The 20095-nt window shown below is 44.1% G+C and overlaps 1 protein-coding gene across 3 annotated transcripts in view; it reads left to right on the top strand.

Annotated features, from left to right (window-relative positions):
* Positions 1 to 20095, top strand: part of MAN2A1 (mannosidase alpha class 2A member 1) — a 200393-nt gene that overhangs the window by 86237 nt on the left and 94061 nt on the right. For all 3 annotated transcript variants that reach the window (XM_030565963.1, XM_030565965.1, XM_030565964.1), the window contains exons 10-11: positions 14651 to 14836; positions 17335 to 17449. In XM_030565963.1, the coding sequence (XP_030421823.1) occupies positions 14651 to 14836; positions 17335 to 17449 (301 nt within the window). The remainder of the gene's footprint in view (positions 1 to 14650; positions 14837 to 17334; positions 17450 to 20095) is intronic.

The following is a 20095-nucleotide window of genomic DNA, read 5'->3' as shown; positions in this document are numbered from 1 at the left end:
CCGAGCTGGTGGCAGGTCCCGGTCGACCTCCCGGCACCGAGCTGGTGGCAGGTCCCGGTCCCGGTCGATCTCCCGGCACCGAGCTGGTAGTAGGTCCCGGCACCGAAGCGGCGCCCGGCACCGAAGCGGCGCCCGGCACCGTGACAGATCCCGGTCCCGGTCCCGCTCCCGGCACCGATATGACTCCCGGCACCGGTCCCCGGCACCGAGACGATCCTCCGTGCCGGCCCACGCAGACCCGTACTATCCAGGGTCGGCCCCACCGTGGCCCTCGAGGCAGCCGTCCGTATCCTCCCAGGCGGACAGCGGCTATGCGCTGGGCACCGACCGGCAGGCGGCGCTGTTTGCTGATCCGCCGCTGCAGGACCAAGGCCCTCAACAGTGGGGATTCTGGACACCCTGGGCGTACCATCAGGCCCAGGGCCCCCAGCAGCTCCCTGCTAGGCCGGCGACTGCGGAGCGTAGGGCCCCTGAAGCCTCCTTGTCTCGCCCCCCTCCCTCCCCGGAAGGGGACGAAGGGTCCAAACAGCAGGACTCCGCGGTGGCTCCGGAGACAGAGGCGAGGGCTGAGGAAGACCCTCAGTTGGACACTATTGTGCCTGGGGTCTCATCATCCTCCTCCGCGGATGAGGCGGTGGCGGGTACCTCCTCCAACAGTCCCCCCCCGCTGGATCTTAGGGCGCACCAGGACCTCCTCAGGCGATTGGCTCAAAACCTGAATCTGCAGGCAGAGGAGGTCTCGGAGATAGAGGACCCAATTGTTACCATCCTCTCTTCTGATGCTCCCACCAGGGTCGCCCTGCCCTTTATACGGACCATCCAGGCCAATGCCAATACTATCTGGCAGTCCCCGGCCTCCATCCCTCCGACAGCGAAAGGAGTCGAGAGAAAGTACATGGCCCCTTCTAGGGGCTATGAATATCTACATGTTCACCCCACTCCCGGTTCACTGGTAGTGCAATCGGTGAACGATAGGGAGCGTCACGGCCAGGAGGCTCCGGCCCCCAAGTCCAGAGAGGCCAGGCGGATGGACCTCCTTGGCCGTAAGGTGTATTCGGCTGGGGCGCTGCAGCTCAGGGTCTCCAACCAGCAGGCCCTGCTGAGCAGATATGCCTTGATTCCTGGGTGGCAGTGGACAAATTTAAGGAGCTGCTGCCACAGGATGCTCGCCAAGAGTTCACGGCCATCTTGGACGAGGGCAAGAAGGTCGCACGCACGGCCTTGCAAGCCTCCTTGGACGCTGCGGACTCGGCTGCCCGTACCCTTGCGTCAGGAGTTACGATGCGTCGCATCTCCTGGCTGCAGGTTTCCGGCCTTCCGCCGGAACTCCAGCATACTATACAAGACCTTCCTTTCGAAGGCCAGGGCCTATTTTCTGACAAAACAGACCCCAGACTCAAGAGTCTGAAAGACAACCGAGTCGTTATGCGGTCCCTCGGGATGCACACTCCCGTGACGCAGCGTAGATCCTTCCGGCCGCAACAACAACAACAACAACAACGCAGGCCGTTTTCCCAGTTCCGCCAGCGGCAGGACCTTTACAGGCGCCGCGGCAGGAACGGGAGGCGCAGGCAGTCGGGGAACCAAGGGGGGCAGAACCAAGGCTCCTCAAAACCCCCGCCTGGTCCTAAGCCTTCATTTTGAAGGTGCGCTCGAGGGCGCAGTAACAGTTTCCCCTATGGATCCTTCCCCCCCGTTTTCCAACCGCCTTTCGTTTTTCCTCCCGGCGTGGTCCCAAATAACATCGGACCGCTGGGTCTTAAGCGTGGTGCAGACGGGGTACCGCCTGCAGTTTGTTTCGTTTCCTCCTTCCCGCCCTCCTTCCTCGTCCCTCTTCAGGGACCCCTCTCACGAGCAATTCCTTCGGCAGGAGGTGCAGACGCTCCTCAGCAAAGGAGCTATAGAGGCGGTTCCCGAAAACGAGAAAGGCAAGGGGTTTTATTCCCGCTATTTTCTGATCCCCAAGGCCAAGGGGGGCCTCAGGCCTATCCTCGACCTGCGAGAGCTCAACAAATACCTCGTGAAGTTGAAGTTCCGCATGGTATCCCTGGGGACCATTATTCCATCCCTGGATCCGGGAGACTGGTACGCCGCCCTCGACATGCAGGACGCGTATTTCCACGTTGCCATTTGGCCACGCCACAGACGCTTCCTCCGCTTCGTTGTGGGGGCTCGTCATTATCAATTTGCGGTCCTCCCGTTTGGCCTGTCCACGGCCCCGAGGGTGTTTACAAAATGCATGGCAGTTGTCGTGGCGCATCTTCGGCGCAACCGTGTCCACGTGTTCCCTTATCTGGACGATTGGTTGATTCGGGGCACGTCGGAACAGCAGGTGAACAGCCATGTCCGCGTGATCACCGGCATGTTTGCGAGTCTGGGCCTCTTGATAAACACAGACAAGTCCACCCTGAGGCCCACTCAGAAGGTGGAATTTATCGGGGCCGTCCTGGACGCCACTGTGGGCAGGGCCTCGCTGCCTCGGCAGCGGTTCCAGACCATGGCGGCGATCGTTCAACGCTTGCGGTCAGCCCCGTTGACGTCAGTGAGGACATGTCTAACCCTGTTAGGCCACATGGCGGCGTGCACTTTTGTGACCGACTACGCTCGGCTCCGCATGAGGCCTCTCCAGCTGTGGCTTATCAGTCATTACAGGCCAAGGCAACCGTTAGACATGTTAATCACAATCCCCCAGAAGGTCTTAGATTCCCTCGGCTGGTGGTTGGACCAGTCCGTATTGTGTGCGGGTCTTCCCTTTCACCCGTCTCAGCCCTCGGTATCCCTGACAACGGATGCCTCAGATCTAGGCTGGGGGGCCCACCTAGGGACCCTGCGGACGCAGGGCCTATGGTCCCAGGAGGAGGTGGGGCTACACATCAACATGAGGGAGGTGAGAGCGGTCCGCCTTGCTTGCCAAACGTTTTGTCATCAGCTTCAGGGTCGTTGTGTAGCCGTGTTCACGGACAACACGACGACCATGTATTATATCAACAAGCAGGGCGGCACCAGGTCCTCCTCCCTGTGCCTCGAGGCGATACGACTCTGGGACTTTTGCGTAGCCCACTCCATTCACCTCAGGGCTTCCTTCCTTCCCGGAGTACGGAACACGCTGGCGGATCGATTGAGCAGATCCTTCCTGTCACACGAGTGGTCCCTTCGCCCGGACGTCGCTCTCTCCATTTTCCGGAGGTGGGGTTATCCCCGGGTGGACCTCTTCGCGTCCAAGGGGAACAGGAAGTGCCAAGCGTTCTGCTCCTTTCAGGGCAGGGAGCCGGGGTCGATAGCGGATGCCTTCCTCATCCAGTGGTCGACCCACCTGTACTATGCATTTCCCTCGTTCCCTCTGGTCCACAAGGTCCTCCTGAAGGTGCGCAGGGACAGGGCTCTCGTGATCATGGTGGCCCCGGCGTGGCCCAGGCAGCACTGGTACACCATGCTGCTGGACTTGGCCATAGCCGACCCAGTTCCCCTGCCCCTTCATCCGGACCTGATTACCCAGGACCACGGGACCCTCTGTCACCCAGACCTGCAGTCGCTGCACCTAGCGGCGTGGCTCCTGCGTGGCTGACTGGTTCCGAGCTGCGCTGCTCTACGCCTGTGAGAGAGGTGCTCTTGAGCAGTAGAAAACCGTCCACAAGAGCCACATATTCTGCGAAATGGAAGCGCTTCTCCTGTTGGTGCGTAGAGAGAAATCTCCGCCCTATGGAAGTTTCGGTATCCGAAATCTTAGACTACGTTTTGTCCCTCAAAGGGCAAGGTCTGGCCTTATCGTCGTTGCGAGTCCACCTAGCAGCTATCTCCACCTTTCACCCGGGTGCGGACGGTCGCTCCGTTTTTTCTCACCCGACGGTGTCGAGATTCCTTAAAGGGCTGGAACGTTTATTCCCTAACGTCCGTCCCCCTGCTCCAACCTGGGATCTTAACCTGGTGTTGTCCCGGCTCATGGGGCCCCCCTTTGAGCCGTTAGCTACTTGCTCCCTGCTCTACCTCTCTTGGAAAACTGCCTTTCTAGTGGCTATCACCTCAGCTAGACGGGTGTCGGAGCTCCGAGCTCTGGTGTAGACCCCCCATATACGGTCTTCCACAAGGATAAGGTGCAGCTGAGGCCACACCCTGCTTTTCTGCCCAAGGTGGTCTCAGCCTTTCATATCAACCAAGAGATTTTCCTTCCGGTTTTTTTCCCAAAACCTCACTCCTCAGGCAGGGAGCAGCAGCTCCACTCGCTGGATGTCCGTAGGGCTCTCGCGTTCTACATAGAGAGGACTAAGCCCTTCCGAAAATCCCCCCAACTTTTCGTGGCGGTAGCAGATCGTATGAAAGGTCTTCCTATCTCCTCCCAGAGGATATCCTCTTGGGTTACGTCCTGTATCAGGACTTGTTATGACTTGGCCCATGTCCCTACGGGCCGTGTGACTGCGCATTCTACCAGGGCGCAGGCGTCGTCGCTGGCTTTCCTAGCCCGTGTGCCCATCCAGGAGATCTGTCGGGCAGCGACCTGGTCATCGGTCCACACCTTTGCTTCCCACTACGCCCTGGTCCAGCAGTCTAGGGAGGATGCGGCCTTCGGAACTGCAGTGCTCCGGGCCGCGACTTCTCACTCCGACCCCACCGCCTAGGTATGGCTTGGGAGTCACCTAACTGGAATGGATGTGAGCAATCACTCGAAGAAGAAAAGACGGTTACTCACCTTTGTAACTGTTGTTCTTCGGATGTGTTGCTCACATCCATTCCACACCCGCCCTCCTTCCCCACTGTCGGAGTAGCCGGCAAGAAGGAACTGAGGAGCGGGCGGGCCGGCAGGGATATATATTGGGCGCCATGGCGGCGCCACTCCAGGGGGCGACCTGCCGGCCCACTGGAGTTGCTAGGGTAAAAAGTTTCCGACGAACGTGCACGCGCGGCGCGCACACCTAACTGGAATGGATGTGAGCAACACATCTCGAAGAACAACAGTTACAAAGGTGAGTAACCGTCTTTTATGCACCCACCTTATAGTAGCCCCATCTAAATTGTACTTTCCTAGCTTATCTATAAGAATATCATGCGAAACTGTATCAAATGCCTTACTAAAGTCTAGGTATATCACATCCACCGCTTCTCCCTTATCCACAAGGCTCGTTATCCTATCAAAGAACGCTATCAGATTAGTTTGACATGATTTGTTCTTTACAAATCCATGCTGGCTATTCCCTATCACCTTACCACCTTCCAAGTGTTTGCAGATGATTTCTTTGATTACCTGCTCCATTATCTTCCCTGGCACAGAAGTTAAACTAACTGGTCTGTAGTTTCCCGGGTTGTTTTTATTTCCCTTTTTATAGATGGGCACTATCTGGATGCAATACAAAACAGAACTCTGGATGGGTCATAGATAGACTTGGAGACCTGCTGCTGCTACAGGCAGTGTTAATCCTAATTTAAATTCTTTTGTGGTCTTGACTTTGTAACATTGAAATTTTTTAACTTGAGTTCTTTTCTTTGTGGTGTTAATGTTCTTTTATCATAGTTTTATGCAAATTAAAAGTATTATTAAGATTATATGCAAATATAATATCTAAATCATGCAGAATATATTGAAGCCAGTCCTTATTTGTGAAAATATTAGTAGTCACCATTCCTCACTAATGTAGTAGGAATTAGTGTAGAAAATATTTATTAAAAAGCAGAGGTTCATGAGATACAGAACTTTTTGCCTATTGCACAAGTGACACAATATCTATCTGAATTTAGAATTAAAAAACATGCCTTCAAAATTTGAAAGTAAGATTGCATTAATAATTAGTCCTGAGCATTAAAGTGAACATTTGGAGCTCAATTCTGGTATACATACTACTGATCTTTGAGCTACTTAGTTATGTTTGGACTTTTAAATCAGTGTAAGGTTAATAACTGATATCAGTCATTGCTATCAGTTAGGGGACAAAGGGAGAGCAGAGCCTTTTCAGCTTATGAAAAGTGGATCCTCTTGGCTTGAAAACCAAGAGTAGCTGGAACTGAGTATAAGTGAGAAACCTGCTTAGACAAGGGTTCTAACTTGCTGAAATTGTTTCACTAGAAAGCATGTTTAGTTTTGTTTTGTTTTTACTTGTAACTATATCTGCATTTTTTCTTATGTAAATATCTGTTTTTGTTAATAAACATAGTTTTGTTATTACAAAATCAGCTCAGTGTTGTGTATTAAACTGAAGAGTGAAGTCCTTAGCTAAATTAACAAACTGGTGTGTGCTCTGTCTCTTTGGAGGCAATTAACATGATAATTTCTGTGAATATTGACTGAAAAGGACTGGGTAAGGCAGGGGAAATGGTTTTGGGGAGACTACAGACTGGAAGGGCTGTTGGTGTCACCCAGCAAGGAGTAACCAGGCTGGTGAAACCCAGGGTGAGGATACTGCAGTGATTCTCAAACTTTTATACTGGTGACCCCTTTCACATAGCAAGCGTCTGAGTGCGATCCCCTTATAAATTAAAAACACTTTTTAATATATTTAACACTATTATAAATGCTGGTTTCAAAGCGGTGTCTGAGGTGGGGGCTGACAGCTCACGAGCCCCCTTGAGGGGTCTCAGCCCCCAGTTTGAGAACCCCGGGATATTGTGTTGTAAGCAAGCCGATGCTGTTAGAACTCTGCACTGCACAGAAGCACCCAGGATTACAGGGCAGGCAGTGACACAACCCCCTTACTGATCTAGGTAAAACCCCAAAGCGTTACAATGACATGCAGCTTTCTATCTCATTTGACCCTGTATGTGCTGTTGAAAGCCTTACTCAAGGGATACGTCCGCACTACCCACTGGATCGGCAGGTAGCGATCTATCTATCTGTCAGGGACTGATTATATCGCGTCTTGTCTAGATGTGATAAATGAATCCCCGAACGCGCTCCCGTCCACTCTGGAACTCCACCAGGGTGAGAGGCGGAAGCGGAGTTGACAAGGGAGCCGCGGCTGTCGATCCCGCGCTGTGAGGATGAGAGGTAAGTCAAAATAAGATACATCGACTTCAGCTACGCTATTCCAGTAGCTGCAGTTGCGTGTCTTACATTGACACCCACCCCACAGTGTAGAACAGCCCAAGGTGTCTGAGATTGTGGCATGGATAAGTGCCAACTGTCTGAAGATCACTCCAGGTTAGATTAAAGGAATGCTGGAATGTTGTTGGGAGGCAGCCAGAAGGTATTCAGCCAGGACTATATCTTTTTGTTTGCAGTCTGAAGGTTTTATTGGTTCCTATGTAACACAATCACAAAGTAGCAGTTTCTAGGAGGGCCTTTTTTCCGTATGTCTGGCAAAGAGATTGAAACCATTTCTTTTGGATGTGGTGCTGTTACTGCCATCCATATCTGTCATATTAGATTTCTGCAATGTGCTCTACATCAAGCTACATTTTAAATAAAAACCCCAACACAGAATTCTTCATAGAATGTGGCAGTCTGCATATTGTGTAATGTATCTCACTGAGAGAACATGCCACAAATGTTCAGGGTTTGACACTGACTGCTTATTGTTTTGGGGCAGAGGTTTAAGGTATTGGTTTTGACCAATAAAGCTGTATGTAAATGGTTTGAGATCTATCTCCTTGAGAGACTATATTTCTCCCTCAACAATGGTTGTGGTGATAGAGATGCTTAAGATGGAACCATCTGGGTATGAGAGGGGGCTATGCAGTAAATTCACCAAGAGGCCTCCTCCTTATGTCTAGGTTGTTCTAGTTTAAGCATCTTCACTGAGTGTAAGATGGCCCTTCATTTTGGAATTTGTAGTGTTCTACCACTTGGTCCAAAATAGTCTGAAACTGTTGACCTTCAGAGTGTGCTGAAAGTTCCATCTCATTTACACAGGCTTTTACACGGGGATAAAGGATCACAACAAGAGCTGGTGTTTTGAGGCAAAGGGGATGATTTTAACACTTGGCTTACTTTTCTTCTGGTTTTGGGATGGGTAGTAGCTGCTGGCTTAGTCTTTCCTGTTTGGTTCAATTTTGAATTAGTACACCTTTGCCCTCAGAACCTGGAATAGATTTCTTTTGTGTGTGTTGAATTTATTTAGATTTGTAAACAGTTGTAATAAACCCTGTATGTTTCTGGTGTTGTGACAATTTGTTGTATGACAGGCCTTTTTTTTCTTATTTTTGAAGGGAGCATAGAGTGTTGGTAGCTGCAAATAGATAAGGCTTATGAAAAACCTCTGAGATAACTACTTTGCAGCAGGGAAAGAATATTTTAGATGGGATTCAGGACAGGGCAGATTTGATTAAATCGAATCTTCCTAATGATTTAAGTCACAGATTTCTACATAAAAGTTGTTGTTATAACCTTAATACGTATTCACAACTCAAATATAGATGTAGGTTTCATTTTTGGAAGGTACACACTAGACATTTTTTGAAATGATTTATTTTGAAAACTTTTCAGATTAGTTTTACAGCTATATCAAAAAATGAATGGTTATTTCATTTACCAAGGGTAATTGAAGCAGATATTTATGAAGTCATTGGGAGGTGAACTATCTCCAGTTCAACAGGTTAATTTATTAATATTTGGAGGATTTTCTTGCCATGCTGTATTAGGGGGATAACATCACTAGACAAACATTTAAATTGTTTTATTTAACTAAAATAACATTATGTATTCTGGATTTTTTTCTTCAACAGCAAACATATAATATTTTAACAAAACAGGCATATGACTTCTTGAATTTAGTTAAACATTCAAGCTTCTTAAAATTGTTTAACTAAAATAGTTAAATGAAATATTTAAAAAAATAATAAATCGACTGTCAGCCAGGTCAACATGGGAATCTTAAAATGTTGGCTTCTGCATCTAACTCGGTTATCTTCATCTTCATTTTCCTGTTTGTTCATAATCTGGAAAAGAAAAACAAACTTTCCTGCTTTTTTTCAGGTCTCAAACAATTTCTCAATTTGGAATAAATTAGTCCAAAGGGAAAAATAATTTCTTTCTACACTGTCAGAAGAAGCTACTGCTGTTAAAAGTGAGATTATCACTTCAACAGTCTCTGAATCCAAGTGCTTAAGTGACTTCCTCCAGTTCACTGGTGTGACTTACTTTAAAGCATCATCAGCAAACATACATTTCTTGAATGGTTCACCTTTAGCTCTGAAGTTTATTATAGTTGATATTATGGAAGATGATTACTGGATGTCTATGTCATAGCCAACTCCCCTTTCAGCAGTTAAGGTTTGACGCTGATACCGAATATTGAAAATATTTGCAAGAAAATGAGCTGGAGATAGGGCTTGTCCCATTTATGTTTTTAATGGTTATAATTTAACTATGTCATTGCATATTTCTCTTTTTAAGATCTCACTCAGTTCCTTCCAAATTTCAACAGTATTAGCAATAAAACAGCTATTTCCCTGCATTTTGTTCAAAACTACAGAAATAGGCTTCAGAGTATTCAGTAAGTGTTCAACATTTCTCTTAAACCCAATTAGAATTTATAATCCCTATTCCATGGTGAGAGATCTTTGAGCTATAATGTATCTTAGTTAAAACTATCTTTAGATAGGTTTTTTCCTCAATAAGCATTTTACCAAAAAAATCCAATTTAAATTAAAAAAAATCTGATTGTTTTTTAATTTTAAAAAAAATCATTGATTTTTATCCACTCTAATTCAGGGGCAATTCAGTCTGAGTTTATAATAAAAGTGCTTGCTATTTAGTATACCCTGGTGCATTCCAAAGCACAATTTTATTTATATAATTAAATTGCTTTGCAGAAACATTTTTAAGATATAGGGATAAGTCAGCCTTGCAACAATGGCTTAATGATATCAAGAGTTATAGACTGAGAGGCCGGGAAATCTGTCACTCATTTGCATGTGCCCGGGAACCTTGTGCTTTTGGTAATGGGGGACTACATAGAATACACATGGTAAATCCCATTAGTTTGGTTCTTTTAATAGACAGTCCTTTGTGATAGTTGACTGATGTTTCTGTTTTGCCAGCACTACAGAGGAGAGAGTAGCAAGGGGTGGGAATGAGAGAAAGAGGGGTGGTAGATTGTAGTCTCTTCCAGGAAGAGCCATAGAGTGCAGTTATGGGGGAGAAGGGCTGATGAGCCTCCATCATTTGAGAAAGCACATTCCTCCAGGGAAAGTGTACAGCAGTGCTGAGATTTGTTTGGTCATGTGACCTTAATCCTGTGCAATGAATAAATCAGGATTTATGTGGGGAAGACGGGGGAGAGGAATGTGATCATAGAGTTAGACTATATCATAATGCATATCCACAATACCATGTTAAGGTTTTGTGAACAACTGTAATCTGGCATTTCCTAACTTTTGAGTGCTTGACTTGCAGCCTAAATAGTATTTTCAACTTTTCTGCCTGCAACTTCCTAATTTTTTAAAGAGGAAAAGGTTAAAACTAATTCTGTTATGTGCAACTAAAAACTGTCCATCATTTGAACTGTGAATGTATATTATTGTTGCACAGACCACTGCCACTTGAGCTACAGGACTAATAATAATTTCTGGCAGCAGAAAGCTGTGATCCCCAAAGGGAGGATGAACTGTTGGGTCTAGGTGCTGAGTCTTGGGAGGGCAATGTGTTATGGGCCATGTGCTGTCTCAGAGTAGGGAGAAGCCCAGATTCTCCCTCTTCTTCCTTCTAGGGTGACCAGACAGCAAATGTGAAAAATCAGGACAGAGGGTGGGGGAGTAATAGCAGCCTATATAAGAAAAAGACCCAAAAATCAGGACTGTCCCTATAAAATCGGGACATCTGGTCACCCTACCTCCTTCCTATAGTTCCAAGGCATTCCAGTACAATAGTGGTGGTTCCTGCTGCTTTGGCAGCAGGATTATCATAGAATGTCAGGATTGGAAAGGATGTCAGGAGGTCATCTAGTCCTCTCCCCTGCTCAAAACAGGACCAATCCCCAAATGGTTCCTCAAGGATTGAACTCACAACCCTGGGTTTAGAAGGCCAATGCTCAAACCACGGAGCTAGCCCTCCCCTATCTGGCTTTAAAATACTTTATTATTTTGTCATGCTGCCAAAACTTCATTGAGGAAAGAAAGTGAGAGAAGGGAAATAGTGATTTTAAATAACATGTATCTCAATTCAGTCCAGAGTTCCCTCACCCTGGATTTTTTCTGCAAACTGTCCTCGTGAACACCAAAGGCAAGTTCAACACCAAGAGCTTTATTAACAATGTGCTTTCTAAATGTTTGTTCCCGACAGCATAAGGTTTTCCCCCAAGTCTTCACTCCCCCCATGTTTTGGTATTAGGTAATCTCACCTCTCTGAGACCTTGGGCTTCTCTGGCCCTTCCTTCTAGCCTTCCTGGTATACTATCTCTTCCTGCCTCTCTTCACTGTTTCCAGCTGATGAGCTGAATCACCTCTAATTAGTTAATCACTTAGTACTTAAAATTATTACCTTGTACATTTACTGCTTGTGAGGATGCTTCCAAAGTACACAGAATGAGTCAGCCTTAGGCTATTCACGCTCTGTTACACTCTGCAAAAGCTGAACAGAATTTCATGGGACAGAGAAAAGACTCTTTTATAGCCTAAGGCTATTCTCCCTGCTAAATATCAAAGGTCTGCTGCAAACAACAGAGGTGTGAAATTCTCAAACAGAAGGTTGCAAGAATACTTTATGATGCAAAGTGTTGGGCAACCTAAATCCTACCAGCTCTTCCTAAAATAAATATTTAATTATGAAGTTGGGTCATCCTATTGAACCGTTTACTCTGAAGATACTGGTGTATCAGGAAAAGACACAGGGTGTAAAATTTTACGGGTTTGAAGTAGTCACCTTTCCTTTTAAGATGGAAGAGTCCATCTCCCCAGGAAAAGCCTTTGTACAATTGATGATGGTAGATTGAACTGTTGACAATGGTATGATTAGCTGTAGCAAGAACTTGAAAGACAGAGTGCAGGTATAGCTCTGCTATACTCAGGAGCTTTATATTTAACTGAAAAATAATCAGAGGAGTAGTTTTGTGTTACTAGAGGCTGGAAAACAAGACCAAGGTAGCTACAATACTGTGGCTCATTGTAAGTAAACAACTTGAACAGGCTAAAACTTTTAACAAAAATTTGCAAAATTGTTAAATGAGTTAAGCTTCAAAAGAAAAGAAACAAGATAGTGTGGTAGTTATTAGAATAGCAGAGTAAATATGAATTTGTCCAGTATTCATTAGAAAATTTCAGAAGTCAAATGGATAGCCTTGAGAGAATTTTACATTCATTTTTTGACTTGTACATTATTGAAATTAAAATGAATTTCATTGTTCAGGCTGTCCACTTAATTTTTAAAAATTTTACAACTAATTATTTTTATTTTTCAAAAAGTTGCTGAATTTACTGTGCAAAATATTTCTATTTCAATACCTGTAGGGCAGAGTTGTTAGTTGTCACGGATCATTAGAGCAATTGCACAGTGTTAGTTAAATCAGATCTGTCCAATGAGATTAGCAAAGGTGCACTGTATTGTTCTTTCCATGCTATAACTTCATGCCAAACATTACTGTCTTGAGACAGGTTGTATCAATGAGAGATCAAAAGGGATCAATAAGTAACAAAGTGGCTCATTTCAAAGTTGTTGCCCAATGTTCAATGGCTTTTGGGATTTCTCAAATCCTATTCTTAGCTAATTTTATAAAAGTGCTTGGGTATAAATGATGGATTGATTGTTTATAGTTCTCCGGTGAAATACTCAAAACAAGAAGAGTTTTATTTTGGTTAGGTATGATTTGTCTTTCTATGACATTAATTATTTCTTTATTTTTAAGATCCCCTGTGTAGGATATTTTTCTCACTACTGGAGTTTTCATTGCTGGTTGGGGATATGCTATATTGACCCTTGCTTCTGTAAAGAGATATTCTGCTAGCTTTCCTTAGACTGAGATTAAGTTAGAGAGAAGAAAATTGCTGTCCTGAAGTTTAAATTTCTCAGAAATGTAGTTTTTCATACGTTCAGTTCATTTATCCTTAGGGATTTGATCCACCTTAAAATTTAGAGTAAGGTTGAGGTTTAAAAGGAAATCGTGGCTTAAAAGATTGCAATATTACAGATACACCCTTCTGAGATGCACATCAGTCACCTATTTTTTTGGTGTGGAAAGCAAAAGCCTTAAACTGCTCTAAGAGAGTGATTAATTCACCTAATGTGATACTTCAGAAGCGATGTGAACTAAGAATGTGAATCTATTATAGTACCTTGAGTGGATTTAAGAATAAGGGCCTACTGAATATATGAACTGGGTCTTAGTGTTGACTGTCAGTGGCCTTTTGAGTGGGTGACTGTGTGTGCAGCGGTGTGTTTCACAATAAATCTCAGTTACAGTGTTTATATCCCCTGCCCTCCTTGGAATCTATCTTGGATCCCATGTAGGTGCCAGGGAGGGGACCAATAATAGAGACGAAGGGTGATGGCGTAATGCTGGTTCCCATGTCCAGCAGGAAGTGTTGAAACAGCAAACATCGTTACCCAAATCCTGTGCTCTGGGTGCCAAAAGAAGGGGGCGGGGAGATGGTTCACACTCACAAGGGAGCATACAAACAGCATAAATGGGGAGGGGTGGAGATGTCTTTCCCATGCCCAGCAATGACTGTAGATGTGGCAGTAGCTGAAACCTGCCTTCAGGATGCTAGAAGGGAGTGGAGAATAGTGTTTTCCATGCCCTGAAGGGATGATACCAAGTGACATTTTTAAAGCCTGTATAGATTGGTTCTACAGAGGCACTGATGAACTCCTTATGTCATGTCTCCCCTAATCATAACAGTCATGAATCAAGTCTTTACATGGCTGAGGTGATGCTGTTTCAGCTGCCACTTCCTTCTTTTCTCATTCCTCCTTGAAGTCCTGGATGTGGTCCAAGTGTCTGTGACCCCCTATGGAGAGCATCTGCTCTGTTCCCTTTGAGGACACTGTGGCTGTGGATGGTACTCACTCTGGGTCATTCTTGATGTCCTATGTGGTTGGTGCCCACATAGTTTCCCCAAGTGCCCCTGAGCTGTCCAGAGTGTATATGGGCTTTGTACTCAGGGTCCAGGAGAGCACCCAGTTAAGAGGTGTGAAAGCATTATCTAAGTTATATCTACTTTTGTCTAAGGTACAGGGTCTTGAGGTATTTGACCTTGTCTGGTACTGGTGGTCAGTCGGTGGATCCCTTCCTCAGACAGTTTGGATATGTTGTTATAATCTTTTACTTTGACTGTTATGGTATTTAGGAAAAAATAAGTTTGGGTTCTCAATGACCAAGCTAAGACCCAAACCGACATCTTAAAAAATTAAATAAGACTTCATGAATACTGCATGCAATATATACAGTATGTACCTTTTGAGAGAAATAATTCTGTTGGTTAAACAAGTTGTGTGTTCTTGAAAGTTTAATTTTCCTTCTGAGACAGAAGCTATCCTGAATGCATCCATCTAAGGTTTGAACATGGATCATTACAAATTTGTGCAAATTAACTTTTTGTTGCTTTATTTGTAAATAGTGAATTATATTGTAATTGACAAATTTTAACTTTTAGTTTAAAGAACCTAGAGGACCACTTTTGGGGGAAGCTATGAAAGCATTGTAATTGAGCTCTTAAAGTGTGTGTGTGTCTTTGTGTGTGCATGTTTATGTGTAAACAAGTAGCTACAATAATTGTTTTCTTTGATTTTTTCCAGAGCTGCTGAGATGCTTTATTCTTTGGCACTAGTAGAGTCTAAAAAATCTGACAAGATGAATGCATTTCCTTCAGTGGACCATTACAAATTGCTGACGGAGGCTAGGAGGAACCTAGGACTCTTTCAGCACCATGATGCCATCACAGGAACATCTAAAGATTGGGTAGTTGTGGATTATGGAACTAGGTAATGTACTTATTAAATTAAATTAAATATTTACTTTTATTTTCTTCTGTTTTTGTTATGAATCTACTGTGTTTTTAATATAGCTACCAAAACATATACCACTGAGAAAATACTGCTACTACTATTATATATATTTTATATATTCTCTTCTATCTCAGCATATCTATATTAAGTAGGAACTTATTTCCTCAATTTTGTAGGGTGTAAAATTGAGGCACATAGAGGCTACAGTGTGCACGGGAGTTGCAAAGGGAGGTTGAAGATAGTCTGCAGCTTGTACCTTAACCACAGGGCTATCATTCAAAGCAAAACTAGATACTGTTGCATTAAATCTCTGCCACTGTTAAGCACTAATCAAGAAACATATGTTGACTAGGTATTACGTGATTATCTTAATCTTTCCCACTATACAATTTCCTATCTTCAACCTGGGACATCATTTTCTTGTTCTTATTAGCTCATTTGTAGATTGATTCTTTGTCAAGTTTGGGAGGTGAATTGCTTTCTCTATATTTTGATAGAATAATTTGTAATATTCTCCTGAGTAGTTACGAAGTAGAGATATTGCTTTTAAAACATCCCCCCACAAACACACACCTATAGCTATGTGAATGAATAATTCATTTAGAACATTTTTGTGTGTAGAAATATGAAAAGTAGATGCTGGTGACCTTGCTGAATGATGTCTTATTGGTAGAGATAGAGTACTATATTAAATAAGCCACTGTTTGAAATAGTGCCCTTAAAACACTCTCTCTTCTATTTCTATTACATTCAGAGAGTGTATTTAAAAAAAAATCCCTCAAACTCTATTTGCTCTCCACCTTTATCTGTGCCACAGAATATAGGGAAAGCTGGATCAGTCCCAATTTACCATTAATTCTCCAAAGCATGGAATGTGAAAGAGTTCAATATTCTATAAATTATTCACTTCCTTTTATCTCTGTTTATTATATAAGGAAAATGAGGCACCCTTCTAAAAGAGCACTTAAAAGAGCACCGTGACAACAGAGAAGCAGTATTTCACATACTCAATGTCAGGAGAGCTTTGGCATTGTGTTTGGATAGAATGAAAGACTCCAGGAATCTCCTAAAACAGTGGTTTTCAATCTTTTTTTCATTTGAGGGCCCCTAAAACATTTAGAATGGAGATGTTAGACCCCTTTGAAAATCTTAGACATAGTCTGCGGACTCTGTGGTCCGCAATCCACAGGTTGAAAACCACTATCCTAAACTATTCCTCTCAATTGCAGAGAGATCCAAGGGATCCGCAATATCAAATCAGAGACTCTCCAGGTGGATATCCAACTAGAATAACTACTGCTCTCATGCCTGCAATCTTCAGTCCCCATCTGGAGTCTGAACTCATTTCATGAGATCTGTTTCCACTTCTTTAGCCTTGATCAGAAATGTTCCCATTACAGAAATATGCAGGGCAGAAACTTGGGCATCTGCTCATACGTTTTCAAAACGTTATGCAATTTTCTGTGCTCATCATCCCATGCTCTATTTGGCTCCACAGTATTAGCATCAGTTATAGATTCGAATCTGAAGCCCCATTCCTCCATCAGTGGTACTGCTGTGGAGTCACCTACAGTGGAGCACCAATTGGGAAGGTGAAGCTGGGAAAACCAACAGTAAGCTTATCTGGGTAGCGTCATTCACAATATTGCTGTTTACGTGTTTGATATGAAACCCAGAATAGGTAACACAAGTGTTGTATTTAAAAAACTTTATGCAGTATGGAAGCCCAGTGTGATTAGCAAAAACATCACACTGACTGCTTGTAAAGACCTTAATTATCTTCTGTGAAGCAGAGTCCTGGAAAAGTAATCCTATCCCATGCAAATTTGAAACAGCTTTCAGTGCAGTTATATGCATAGACTATCCAAAGTTAAAATGGACTGATTATATAAAGTAATGGAGGGCTTAAAATGGACACACCTACATACCAGGCAAGTAGTACCTAAGAAAGTTGGACATATTTTGGACATCTTTTAAGAATGCCCAGTAATATGCTACATAAACTAAAATTGCTTTGATGGAGATGGAGAAGTTGACCTGGAGGCACGCTCTGTAGTACAATAATGGCTGTAGCAGCATTATTTCAGCTAAATATGAAAGCGCTAGCCACTGGAGCCCAGGGTAGGGATGATTAGGTCCATTTGCCTTCTTTCATATGCTTCTGATAGTGTGGCAAGGATGGTGATGATTTTTGGGTGCCCAAATTGAGACAGGGTAAAGGGAGGGTTTAATTTTCAGGAGACAAGTGCTTAGTACTTCCTCCAAATTAGGGTCTTTCAAGGTATCTCAAGTTGGACACCCAAAATAACTAGTCATTTTTGGAAATTTAGGTCAGAATAAAAAAATTAGACTCGGCTAAATCAGTACTTTTAATAGTTAATACTATTTCTGTATCCTTTTTCCAAGGATCTTATAATGGCTTTTTATAAACATATCATCTCAAAACTAGTAACAATTGAAAATTCAATCAACAGGCTTTTCCACTCATTAATGAATTTGAAGAGAGTGATCACTGACTCTGCTCATATTCTTATCCTAAAAGACAAAGATACCTACAGCTACAACCCATCAGCTCCGTTCCTTAAGATGGTGAGTTCTCCTACTTACCTTTTTTGTATTTTTTAAAAGTTATATGAATACTCTTTTAAGACTGATTATGAATGGTGTGGAGAAGTTCGACTTCTACTTTGAAAATTAACTATGTAAAGATCGTCCCTTCTTACTCAACTGATTTGATCTCTATATGTAGTTCGAATTACAGGGGGTGTTGACAGCAAAAATAGATTTTACTACTTTTTGCAGTTAGCCCTGCAGAACCTACATAGCTGAAAGTGAACATACTGGACTCTGTTTCATGTTATGCATTATCAACATAATTTTTTATCTATTATCCAATTATCTGTACCTGCTGCTTGTGAAAATTGATGATAGTGAGGTTGCACAAGTGTAATTGTGGGCCTAACTTGACTTGTAGGTCATAATTACTTATGATAATGAAGGAGGAAGAAAGAGTCCATCTTGAATCTGAGCCCAGGCTGAATTTGCAGAACTGGAATATAGAACAGACATACTTTTATCTGTAAATAGAGAGAATTTGATATGGGAATCCACTGAGGAAAAAATGAGCTCAAAATTCCTGCACGTCACTTTTGAAGAGTCACTTTTCAGAAGAGAAATATTCTTAAGGAATAGTGTCCATCTTTAACAAACTATATTATTCCATACCAAAACCCTTTGTTATTGTTAGAAATATTTAAAAATTGCCTGGTTAAACACTGTAAAGACAGAAAATAACATAGTTAAGGTTATACACATCTTAACTCGGTGCCTTTGCACATAAGTGTTATAGTGCAGTCTCTAGTTACATGGTCATATGACACTTAAATAATTTAATATAATACGTGAAAATGTTTCTACAATCAGCAGTGTGCATAAGTAACATCTTGAAATGTTTTTTCATTCATATATACTTACACAGTTTTTTGTTTTTACATATCTTCAATAACTTGAACTTTTTAAGGCACATGTTAATTTGGTCAGCATCTGTGTTGTCACAGAACCAATCAAGAGCACCCTCCTGGGCAGGGCCGGTGCAACCATTTAGGCGACTGCCTAGGGCGCTAGGATTTAGGGGGCGCCATTTTCTTCGGCAGCAATCACAGTGGCTGGATCTTCGGCCGTCCCAGTTGCTGCCGGCATTTAGGCGGAGGGAGCTAGGGCAGGGGAGCTCAGGGAGGGCTGCCTGCAGCAAGTAAGGGATGGGGCAGCACGCAGGGGAACTCCCCACCCCAGCTCACCCCTGCCCCGCCTCCTCCCCGAGCACGCCGTGGCTGCTTCACTTCTTCCGCCTCCCAGGCTTGTGGCGCCTAAGCTGATTGGTGCTGCAAGCCTGGGAGGCGGGAGAAGTGAAGCAGCCATGGCATGCTCGGGGAGGCGGCGGGGCAGGGGTGAGCTGGGGCGGGAGGGTGCCTTAGGGTGGAGGGTGGGGAGCTGCCACGGGGGGGCACCTCATGCTGTGGGGGAGGGAGGGTGCAAGGTGGAAGTTTCGCCTAGGGCGCGAAACATCCTTGCACCAGCCCTTCTCATGGGCACTCATTTCTCTGCTGTGAGAAGAATCCTGCTTCTAGATCTCTGAGGGCATGTCCACAGTGCAATAAAACACAGCTGGCCCTTGTCAACTGACTTGGGCTCAGAGGGCTTGTGCTGCAGGGCTTTAAAATTTCAGTGTAAACATCTGGGCTTGGGCTGGAGCTAGGAAACCTCTCCCCTGATAAACCAGCTCTCCTGGTTGGGAGCCAGTCTTTTCTCAAGAGCGATTACATTTCAATGGCTGTGCACATAACTCTTTTTTACTAGACCTTTGCCATCCACCTGAGTAATTCCAGTCCAAGATGGGGGCAAACAGACCATAGAGAAGGCAAAAAGTACTGCACATTTGAAATTAAGTTTGCAGCTTGGTAAAGATGCATACAGAGAGTTTATAATCTCACCCAGCATGCACAAATTGTGCACACAGATTTCCCCAAATCATTACATATGTACTAAGCTTTTTTACTAGCTGGAAAGAAAATGTAATCTGGGAGTGCATTCAGGGATTTAAACAGTTAACTGTTACATTTACTTCAGGTAATTGCTTCCTCCCCTGAAATACATTTCAGGGCAGTTGTGCTGTGGTCATGTCTCATGCTGAGTTTTCAGTATTACTCTTACTCTATCGTCGTGTAGTATAGAAGTATGGTTATTACTATAGCATGTAAGAGTCCTAGTCGTGGACCAGAGCCCCATTGTGCTAGGCACTCTAGAAACAGCACAGAAAGATGGTCCTTCCCCCTTACAATCTTATCGGACAAGGGACAACTGATGGATACAGAGACACAAGGAAACAGTGAGACCGTATTGGTCAGCATGGGAGGCCATAGTCTCTCCATACCAATGGCCTAACCATTATCAAGTTTTTTTGTAGACATCGGGGAAATCGAGAGTTTTAAGGAGTGATTTGAAGGAGAATAATAATGTGTGAATGTTTATGAGGAGCTTCTCTGAAGCATGAGGAGCAGCATGGAAAAAGGTACAAGGGTGCTTGTTTGAAAACATAGCTAGTGTGAGTTATGGAGGTGGAGTCAACATTTTGATAATAAATGAGAAATAATAGGTAGGTGGGGATATGCCATGGAGAGCTTTCAGAATGAAGACACATTGTTTACGTTTGGTGTGATAGAGAAGGGGGAGCCAGTG

The sequence above is a fragment of the Gopherus evgoodei genome, chromosome 6 (genome assembly GCF_007399415.2).
Source record: "Gopherus evgoodei ecotype Sinaloan lineage chromosome 6, rGopEvg1_v1.p, whole genome shotgun sequence".
Classification (NCBI taxonomy): Eukaryota; Metazoa; Chordata; order Testudines; family Testudinidae; genus Gopherus; species Gopherus evgoodei.
This window is presented reverse-complemented; position numbering and strand designations above follow the sequence as displayed.